The sequence below is a fragment of the Cardiocondyla obscurior genome, linkage group LG02 (assembly GCF_019399895.1).
Source record: "Cardiocondyla obscurior isolate alpha-2009 linkage group LG02, Cobs3.1, whole genome shotgun sequence".
NCBI classification, from domain to species: Eukaryota; Metazoa; Arthropoda; class Insecta; order Hymenoptera; family Formicidae; genus Cardiocondyla; species Cardiocondyla obscurior.
Window position 1 is genome coordinate 10,623,613 of NC_091865.1, and position 11,315 is coordinate 10,634,927.

Consider the following 11,315-nt stretch of genomic DNA (forward strand, 5'->3'; position numbering starts at 1 on the left):
GGCTCGACTGGCTGGATAGTTCGAATTACCCTGAGGACGTTGAGTTGATGGTTGGATACTCGCTTGGCTCTCAATAATATCAGCTCGATGATTGCGACAGTACCTGTGCCAACGAAAATAGCAGCTCATTAAAATCAAACGTAAAACCGTGGATTATTTTTCACAAAAATCTATTGTTTTAAAAATTTCACCGAATACCACGGAGTCAAATTTATTTTTACGTTTCTCTTAATTAAACTATTCTCTTTATATATAAATATGAGATTTCTCGCAAAAAAGAAAACCGAGCTTAAATCTCTTTTTTTTTTCTTTCTTTCTTTCTTTTCTTGCTAGAAGACAGCCGTTAAAAAGTTGTGAGACGTTGTAAGGCGTTGTAAAAACAACAAAACGATGACGCACTCTCACGTGCTGTAATTAACGAAGAAGACCGTGTATTCTATTTCTCGCTACGCGCGACTGTCGCAACGTCTTTAAATTACACGCGGTTAATTAAAGCGTAATTACGATTCGCCTATGGAGAAAGCCGTCATGAAATTACTTGCGCGGGCTCTCCTCCCTCTTTCAGCTGGACGATCTCACTTCAGGGTGAAAGGCTTGGGTGGTTTACTCAGGCCGCGCGGCGCGCGGATATCGGGATGTTTGCGATTTTGCGAGCGTAAACCAATTACACGTTGCGGAAACGTGGACCTCGGGAGTAACCTCGACAGTAACTCGCTCAGACACGCGAATTCCGATCGATTCGTTCTACAGACGTGTATACGCCGAGCGAGATTGATATTGCGCCGCGACGTATCCGCGGCAATTAGAGGAAGGCGAAATTCGATAAACGTTTCTTCATTTGAAATGGGAACAATGCGTTCCGCCGTCGGTACGATTGCACGAAGCGTCACGGGTGATTGAAAGAGATCGATTATTTAAATACATTATGCACATTCCATTGATGAATCAATGTGTCATCACAATTAAAATACAATCTCAATATGTTATAATAACAGAGTTATTCTAACAGATTATTCTAAATGAATTATTATTTATGTTGCAAAGAAAAAAAAAAATTATTATTAAAATTAAAAATTGTTTAATTTGGTTGCGGCAACATTTTCACGAATTTCGATTAGCTTAATAAAGCAACTGATGAATGAAAAATATTTCCTTCTCTGCATAAATAAATATATATTTATATTCGGTTAATTAACCAAGTTTTTCTTTCGTTCTAATTGCTATTAGCATTAAATTCGTTTATCTTGCGTAATTTACCGAACGAAGAGATCGGCAAACAATGGAATACTAGCACTTCTGGAATGTACCGCGTCCAAGTCGGAGGGAAATTAGTTTCATTCTTGCAGCTACTTGTTTAAAAGGAATCCTAATTGCTCCCTCGTGTATCCGATCTCCAAATGCATGAAACTTGCCGGAATCATGAATGTAAATACGCATATATATGTGTATATATATATATATATAAATATATATATATATCCCCAAGATATATATATATATATATATATATATATATATATATATATATATATATATATATATGTAGCTCAAGGATAATTTTAGCTACTGTGGTCGAGGGTGAAAATTTATGGATAAATGTAATTATCTCGTGCCGCATATTTAAGTTCGTTCATGCGTAACTTTTTTTCTTCTCGCAATTCGTCGAGGAGTCTTGTCTAGATCTTCGAGATGTACCTTACAAGCAATACGTAACTATGTTGAGGGTATTGCATCGCGGACGATCCAATGGGAACTTTGTCATTCATTATTCCGACACGGTTGTATAATGCCTGAGAAATCCTGACAGTTATTACAGCGGCGTCACAGGGATTTCTCCCTCGTCCCGCCGGATTTCGAGATTCAGCGAATTACGGCAGCGGAATGGATTTACAATGTTTAATTTACTACTTGGGCTGGGCGGGATTAAAGACGTCGCCGGAAAATTATTGGCGAATAAAACAGACGAAGCTGGATGGCATTGGTAACCGTAGCTTCGTTGAAATGATATCGAGAAATCAGACGATAAAAATGGAGAACAGTTTTCACAAATTAAAAAAAAATATACATAATAAAAAATTAAATCCGTATCTTCTATTCTAAATCAAGCTCAGTTATAAAAAAGAAATTTTTTGAACTGCATGTTTACTGACAAACGCATGTATACATTATTGCACACCGTATTGCAGATATTTCATATTTTACGTCGAAATATATCAAAATATAAAATATCTCGTAAATCATTCAAATTTTGAGCTATTTTAATTGCACTTTTTTTAAATCTTTTACAGAAAATATTTTTCAAAAAATCGCAATTTGTATAAAAAAAGAAATAAAGGATTACGTGTACTTATAATAAAAACATTTTTATATTTTATATATCTTAGATAAGATTACTAAGCATAATAAATTTTTTCCACTTGTCTACTGAGTATGCTGCATTTGCATGACTTGATTCTTATTCTTTATCTGATATTCGAGCTCGGAGGCCGTGGTGTTAAAAGCGGGTGCAATAAATAAAGTCGCAAAGTGTAAATTAAAACAATTACGACGCTCTTATCCACTACACGTAAGTAAATCATAAATTCAATCCGCACGGTTGACAAAAGAAAATGCAAATTTTGTTCTGGGAATGCTTGCAGTGGCACCTTACAGTTTGTCGATCAATCATGCACTTGCCACCGGTGCCCCTCCCTATGCGCGTTACTCTTCTGAAAGTAATTAATATAAGAAACAGGCGCACGGGAGAGATAACGCGCGCGGCAAACGAGCCGTAATTAGGGCGGGACGATGTGAATCAGATAACCGGCCTCGTTTAAATGGTGCGTTCGAGAAGGAGCCAAGACATCAGCGTCGCCATCGGGTATTAACCTTTCACCGTCGAATCGCACTGAAAACGCTGTTTACAACAACGCAGTAATCCGCAACGGGTATCCCTAAACCTACATTAACTTTAGCGCCGCTGAGAAAACCAATTAACCCGACGGGCCCGGTGTGACCCTAGCCGTGCCATCAGGCTGTAATCGAGACACTTGGAAAATTAGCAATGTCCCGGAAAATGCCCTTGGTCATTAGGGGTGGCGTCTCGCTGCAGACATTGCGTGACTATACCGCGGTACACTCCGCTGCGGTAAACTTTCCGGAAACGGCGCCGAGGTGTGCTTACACGGAAATCTTCGAGCCTCAATCGCAGAAGTCTATTCTCACGCAAAATTAATTCTTCCTTCTTGATTCACGTTCGAACTGCGGAATTCTGGCTTCAAATATATTGACATTACTCGGCTGATTGATGTAACGACCTTTCAGCTAAGCTTCGAACGTTTCGACGCAGGAAAATCAATTTCGCCGAATTGCGTTCCCCTTCTTTTCTTTTTTCTTTTTTTTTTTTTTGACAAACAAGTTAAACAATCCATTGTGATTACAGTTACGCGGGAAAAATTTACCAAGGCTTTTATTAAAAGAGAGAAAAAGAGTTTCGCCGAACTTTCTTATGATAATATTTCGCGCCTGGCAGCTTTCGTTAACACAGAAGCCGGGGCAAATAGAGACGTCGCAAAATATGCAAACATCTAGTTACGAAATACGCGGGCAATTTGCGCGGAGCTTTTGATTCGCGCGCGAAGGAGTATTCAGCGCGGCAAACTCTGACGAGTCGCGACGCCTTTCCATGATATTTCCATCGAATTTCACGTTTTCAAGCATCCGCCCGCATCCATCCACGGATGGACGGCACGATGCGCTCTCGGCATCCCTCTCGACAACGCTCGATCTTGCTCGCTCCGCAGAAGCACTTCTATCTCCGTGCAATTACGCGAAAACTTTCGAGGGAATATCTACCGGCAGCTCTGTGGCGCACGAGGATGCTTCAGTTGTTTTGGGATTCCAGATTTGAAATAAGGGTCAAGGGGGTGTCCTGGGCCGCGCCAAGCTGCGACGCAATCCGAGACGATGCCGCATCGCGTTACGTCTTGCGGCCGATGTTAAAGCAAGATTCTGACCTATAAATGGGGCGAGAGATACGGACACGCGGCGGGGTGAAGCGGGGTTCACGCGCCTGGCGTGGAGAACGGCTTGAAATTCGTGGACAAACAGAACTATTCGTCTTTCTCTAGGCGGAACAATCTCCTTGGAATTTATCCCGGAGACACTCGACCGTAGTTACAGCGTGCGGAATAGTTACGATGCCTCGGCGTGCGCGACCGCGGATAAAAGGAGGCATCTCGGTATCACGTTATGCGGACGTAACGCGGATCATCGGGATTTATTTGAAGGGTGGTTTTTTTCATCGCTTCGCACGCGCCACCCACTCAATAATAAATTTTTTGTTTAATACTTAATACGTTTTGTAATAATAAAATGTTTTACTTGGAATAGCATGCGGTCTTTGAAACTACTACAATAAAAGCTAACATTTAATTTAGATTTCGCGCGCAAGTGAAAACACGTCAAGAGTAACTATCAATTTTGTCGATTCGATGAAACTGTATAAACCATCTTTAGGAAACGGACAGAGAGAGATAATTCATTAAGTGAATCGTCACGGGTTGGTACCAATATGCGTATAAACTTGTCAGCGAAGCAAACGAGAAGGCGAGGCGACAGCCGGAAATGCCGGCACAACGGTTCACAGATTTTCCCGATGGGGCAGGACAAAATAAAATGAAATATGATGATTTATCGTCTAATGTACGCGCCAGCCAATTTGTCCTGTTTTCCACGCGCGAACTGTCTCGTGTCGTGAGAGCCTGTCCCGCAGGATGCAGACGGAAACACGGATTGCATTTCATAGAGTGGTCTCGATGGCCCGTGTGATGCGCGCGCGCACGCGATGAAATTACAAAATTTGTCTGGGGATTGCACACGTGAGTGCGGTTGACGTGTCCGCACCGAAGATACGCCAATAATTGTCCGCGAAATGAAATGACAATTATCGCGACCGATGGTGGACGAGACTTTACTAATCGTGTGGTTGTCATGGAATTGCCGAATTACACTGTTTATACACCTTGCACAGAACATAACATGCATTATTATTAGTGCTCATACCTCTCATTCTGATTCCCGTGAAAATAAATTACTGGTAAGAGTTTAGTGCTTCCCATCGTTAATTATTGTTTTCTAATATTATAATTTTTAGCAAAGGTACTTATATATTTATTTTCCCCTATCTCACGATATAAATGTTATTTTTTTAGTTTAATATAATAATAAAATTTTTTTTATAGTCAGTCACATGATTTTCTTTTCATAATTTGTAATTGAGGTCTTTTAAAAAATAGCGCGCGCGTAGCGTTTCTTCTAGTTATAGAAAAAAGCACATACGTCTACATAAATTTGGACATAAACTACTTGAATTTCCCTTTCGCGTTTCTCCGCTATTTTATGTCAGCAACAAATCATATTTCCTACAATTTAATCTTGAGCCTGATTTATTGCCGTCACTTTCACAATGCAACTTCATAATTCCAAGAGACTATAAAACTCGAGAAACTATATACATAATTCGCAATCGCAAAGCTGCCGTCGTTTTGGTTCTGTAGCATTTATTTGGATATTCTCATGATATAATAACTTTTCGTTTTGTGAACAAATTGAGTCATGAATTTCTTCGCTCGAGCATTAATTACTCGGAATTAATTTCTTAATTAATTTATTGTAACACATTATAATTACGAACAAACTTGAAAGGAGATAATAAAGTCATGTATACAGAATCGTTTTTCTATTAAGTGATTTCTTGAAAATTCCTTAGTTAATTTAAACTTGTGTTATTTTTTCGAGAAAAACTTTTTAAGAGTAAAATCTATATTTTTATAATAAAGTAATAAACTGTTTATAAGAAAGGTCTGCTTGTAAATTAAGCTTGATGAAAGAAATAATTTAGCAAAGAAGTAAATTTGTTTTAGAATAAATTCTTTAATATTTTTTTTCAATAAAAATTGTCAACATGAAATAAATATGATTAAAAGTGAAACATTGTGTGCACTTTATGTGCCTCGAAATATGATATAATATCCAATATTCCAATTAAAATATTAATTAATTTATTATATAGCAGACTGCATAATGATAACAATAAGAATTATAAATTAACAGTAATTAGCACCTTATACACGGTATTCAAGCGTAGAAATAATAATCAAAATGTAAAAATACGATTTATGAAATGTTAATAATGTATCTATTTAATTATGCTGTAATAACGTTTAAAGAAGATGATTAAGAAATATTGCACATTCACAATAAACATTAATTATTAAATTTATGTTAAAAATAAATGTTAATTAATAACCACAAGCGTTAATATTTATCACAATTCCATTTTGTTGTAATTATAATAACGTTTTTGGTACCGCTTGCGTCGCTGCTCTTATTTGTATAATTTATTCGGCAGAAATAGGTGAACCAACTTCGAGCGTAAAGATTTGCAAAAAGTGGCCTCAACGGCACACTTCGTCATTTCCTTTATACGTCAAGAGTCATCGCAAGTCGACGTGAAATTGAGAGTGAGGAAACTGCTGTTGCCGCTACCCGCTGCCGTTGTAGCGCGTTCGCAATTAGGATGAAGACGAAAACTCCAGGCTACTCATTAACTCCGGCATGAACCGGCGAACGAAGCACATCAACGGGCTAAAGTCGAAGAAGTAACAAGCTGGCATCCTACACCCTGCGCTGCCTGCCTGCCCGCCGCCGCGTTCGCCCTCCCGTTCCTTTTATTTCGCCGGAGTGTCGCCGGCAAATCTTATTTAAGGCAGATTTATCGCCACCCGGCTCCGAGATCGAGGTGGGATATTACGCTGGACCCGGATGCGCCATTCACAATGCGACTCCTCGACTCAAAAAGTGTCATAACTCAAAACCTGAGCGCCTCTTCGAGCACTTCCGCCGCTCCAGCACATTGTGTGCCAGAATCTGTCCTCTCGTCGTCTCCTCGCCCGTACCAACCCCTCTCGTCCCCTTTCTCTTATTTCTCCCTCATTTTACCGTTTCCCTCCTTCTCGTGTTAACCTCCTCTCCCTCTCCCCCTTTTCCTCTCTTTCACCCTTTTTCCTTCCTTTTTTTTATTTCATTTTTCTGTACACGAGAAAGCAAATGAGGTCTACCGGTTTTTATTAATATGTGCACGAATTAGTAATATCAAGTGTTCTACAATTTTTAAACGCATTGTTAAAAATGTTAAATATTGAATAATTTATAGAATTATTAACTTAAATAAATTACAATTAAATCTTTTTTTTTGTACTATTAAAATTAGTAAAGAATAGTTAACAGAAAAATATACTTTTTTTTTTGTTTTAAGATTACATATTTTTTTTCTTTTTATTTAAAATATACTCTATTAAGATATTAATTAATATTATTTATTATTTTATTTACGGTTAAGAAATATTTTTAATGCAAGCAGTTCGCGTGCATCATCGATTAATATCTTTTTATATATTTACCACAAACAATTTGGCAAAGTGCAGTGAATACTTTCAATTATTCAATGATGCGGATGCGATATTTGCACCGTTTCTTCGTCCAGGTGGTTCTACTATTCTATCACGTCAATTTGTTCTCCCCCCGGGTATAACTGACGGAAACTTGCGTAAAGAAGGACGCGCATTAAGAGAAATGGACCGTGGGGAGTAGTTTTTCGGTGCCTCGATACAAAATCCAACATCGTGGCGTAAGGGTTGTCGTGCGTGACGGGCGATTCGATGTCATCGATCGCGGGCATCCTGATCGATACGCGCGTGTCGCGGCGCGAAAGAAGCGGAGTCCCGGCGATCCATTTTTTCGTTCTTCTTCCGCAACGAGCGAGCTCCATTAGTCCGGGGGATTGGCCGATGTGCGCTTGAACGAGCACCGCGGGTTTTTGCGCTGGCCGGGATCGGTTGAATAATTGTGTTTTGCAACGTCCGCTTAGCCGAACTCCCGGGCGTGGATCCAAAGAAGAATTAAGCAAAGAGGCAACTCGAAATGCGGATCTATAAAAGGAACAATGGCACCGAGCGAGTCGCGCAGTTTTTGGGACGATCGCGAATCGCACGGATCACTCAGGCGTCCGCAAGAAAGGGGACACGATCTGGGGCAGTAATTGGCATCATGACTTCCGAAGTGAGTTCATATTGCGCGATTATCTCACGTGTCACCCTCAGACCGCTCCCAAACTTTAGCATTTCCTCACATATAAAAAAAAATCATTAAAATCGTACACGTCTGCACATTTCGATCGTTGTATCAAAAGAAAAAAAAAAGTAAAAAAATGTTTAAAGTTTGATTAAGTTCTTATTGTTACAATTGAATCTGATGAATATATTTAATTTTAAATATCTAAAATATTTTTAAAAAAATAACAGATCTTATTATAATTTCTTACTTTAATTAATAATTAATTTTATTTATACGTTTCTTTAATTCTGTTTTAATTAACGATGCGTTTCTTGACAGATCATACCATTCATACTGATACTTTCGGTCGTGCTTCTAATCGATGCAGAACCGGAAGGACACGCACACTCGTTCCAACATTTTCATGGCCCGGTGATGGGCGATGAGCACGAAGTGAATTGGGGTGATGACGACGATCACCATCACGAGGACTATGTCGGTCAACCCCATTATGCCTTTTCGTACGGGGTCGAAGATCACCATACGGGCGATTATCACGGTCAAAAGGAGTACATGGACGGTAGGTTTGCATAGTTTGAATGGAGATTAATCTCCTCTACTTTAGGGAGAGCCTTCGTGTCATCGTCGTACGTACCGCGAACCGGAGGAGAATAAGAATAACCTACTTACGTACGCGGAATCGCGATGGCAAACCTCGAGGAAGAAAAAGCTGACAAATGTACTGAGGTGAACGTAGGACAGACTGATTGTGCGAATAAAAGTGGCAACGTGACCTTTGCTCGAGCAATTTTATAATGTTGCACTTGGAATACGCAATGAAAAACCACAGCATGGTAATTCCAATGATTTGACTTAAAAACGCTTCGTCGTACATCGGACGAGCGACTGGCAGTGTTAAGAAATCTTTTATTAATATCGTCTGCAGTATTAAAATTACTTGTAAAGATTGTGCGTATAATATAAATTTTGTGGTCAATTTTATAATCAATCTTATGACCAAATAGTAGAAATTTGTTTACCGCAAGAAAAAAAAAACCATTTAATACCACAGAAAATGTTATTTTTAATTGTCTAGTTTTTCATAATTTTGCAATACTATGTTCACAAAGCACAACTTTCTCTATATAAAACGAGATCATCGAGCGTCGTCAAGTTTTAACTGGAGCGAGAGATTTCGTAGCAACGCGCCGAGAGAAAAGTTAGATACGATAAAAGTGCTGCTAAAAAACCACGCTTCAGCATTCCCGCCTTCAAAGGCAGACGGTTGAAAAGTTTATAACCATATAAAGCTTAGATAGCAGCTATTGATAGAAGAGTCTCTGAGCAACTGCGAGCGTGGTATTCGCCGGTGCGAAATCAATTAAAATATCTAGGATTAATTACAAAATTTCGTTTGTGTTACATTTTAAAGTCGGTGTATAAATCTGACGCGTATGAAAATATACTGCAGCTATCGTGTAACAGGTTGTAAAAAATTATATTTTTCCAAAGTATCAGCGAGCATCTACAATCGTGAAGTTTAAACGCCCGATTACGTCGAGAATATTAATTTAAATTGCAGTTAATTATGACAATTAATAAATAAATTAGTTAAATAATTTTCTTTGTTTAATGTCTAATGCGAGGCATGTTTCTACATTTAAATGTCAGTCACGCTATATGAAATTACCGTACAAATTGCTCGTACAATACATTTTTTTAATTTATATATATGTACGTGTATTAATTTAACAATTTGTCCGCGTACAAATTCATTCAATGAACAAAATGTATAAACACAAAATTATTATTTAGTTTAATAACATTAATTTATTATTTTTCCTAATTATAACGGTATAAAGTGGCTCGCGTTGTCACGTGAAAAATAAAATACAAATTACGTGAGTTTCTAAAGCAAAAGGGAAATCCTGGTTTTATATTTCGTCGCATTCGTCTAAAACTCAATTCGTCTTCATAAAAAAAAAAGAAAAAAAAAAGAGATAACGCATGTCCCAAATGTGCCAGCTTTGCGCGAAGTAACGCAAGACAAATAACTCGTACGTCGATGTTTTTCAGGCACAGACGTGTTCGGAGAGTATACCGTGAAGGAACCAGACGGCAATATTAGAACGGTAAAGTACAGAGCGGGCAAAGATGGATTTCACGCCAAAGTGCATAATAGCCATCGAGACGATCGTCAACAAGACGTTTATCATAATTACGATCCCTATTAGTCCCGCAAGATTGGACACTACCTCCCGCTGAGCTCCGCCTTTTTGTATCGTGTGGTACTTTGCTCTTTTTACGTTCATTATTATTGTTGAAAAATCATCCCGTTTACGCTGCACTCATTAAAAGATTGATTGAGCACTTTGAGATTTTCGTTTCTTTCAGTTTTTTTTTTCTCGATAAGTCACTCGTCTAGTTTTACGCCTAGTTTCATAACAGAGTTCATTATCATGGAAGTCTTTCAATATTACGAAGTAATGTTTTAAAACTGTTGTGAAAACTCGATAAATTGATCAATTGCACAATTAGCGAACTGAATTTTCTCGGGAGAAGAAGGAGGGAGGTGGGGAGGGAAATAATTATTTCCTCTCGAGGAAACGCAGCTGATTGTAATCTGCGATATTGAATTGTTAATAGATCAATTTCCGAACAAAACTGGCCAAAGAAGTCTTGCGAAAATACCACGTAATTCATTTTCTGTATTTTTATAGTCTTCTATATTAGCGCTTACAATAAAAATATGTTAATGAAAAATGTTTGATTAAATAAACGAACGAATTGTGTACTTTATTTATTTACTCCGTGCACAATCCTCATTGAACGTTAAATGATTATTACGTATTGCAATAAAAATATTATTTGTCGCGATGCGCATTAGACAAATCCTATATTAAGAAAAAAGAAGCTTTATTTTTATAAAGATTTTATAAAGAGCCTCTGTATCTGACGCGTGGAAGCCGCGATTCCGAGTTGGGTTCTCTGCGTCCGAGGCATTAGCAGGCGCTACGGGCACACACGGACACGGCATTGTGCCTAGTGTGCCCGTCTAAAATCTGCGACCACTGACGCGCATCTCAAGCTGTGCCAGAGTCCGTGACGGGGTCCGTGCTTCGTGTTACGTGCTTCTAATCGGTCCCGTAATTACGCGTATTTCCGATCGAGGATAGGACGTTTTCGCGTACGAAAAAGTGTCGTCGTCGTCAATACGGGAA

At 38.6% G+C, this 11,315-nt stretch overlaps 1 protein-coding gene across 1 annotated transcript; it reads left to right on the forward strand.

The window, feature by feature from the left end:
- The first annotated feature begins 7,962 nt into the window (after positions 1 to 7,962).
- LOC139113084 (uncharacterized) lies at positions 7,963 to 10,328 on the forward strand. Its single transcript, XM_070673972.1, has 3 exons — positions 7,963 to 8,100; positions 8,434 to 8,674; positions 10,171 to 10,328. Exons 1-3 carry the CDS (start codon positions 7,963 to 7,965, stop codon positions 10,326 to 10,328), a joined length of 537 nt encoding a protein of 178 aa, XP_070530073.1.
- Positions 10,329 to 11,315: the final 987 nt, after the last annotated feature.

Coding starts and splice junctions, on each gene's coding strand:
- LOC139113084 (XM_070673972.1), top strand. CDS start 7,963: ATGCGGATCTATAAAAGGAACAATGGCACCGAGCGAGTCGCGCAGTTT. Junction 8,101..8,433: donor TTGGCATCATGACTTCCGAA/GTGAGTTCATAT, acceptor GTTTCTTGACAG/ATCATACCATTCATACTGAT. Junction 8,675..10,170: donor TCAAAAGGAGTACATGGACG/GTAGGTTTGCAT, acceptor GATGTTTTTCAG/GCACAGACGTGTTCGGAGAG.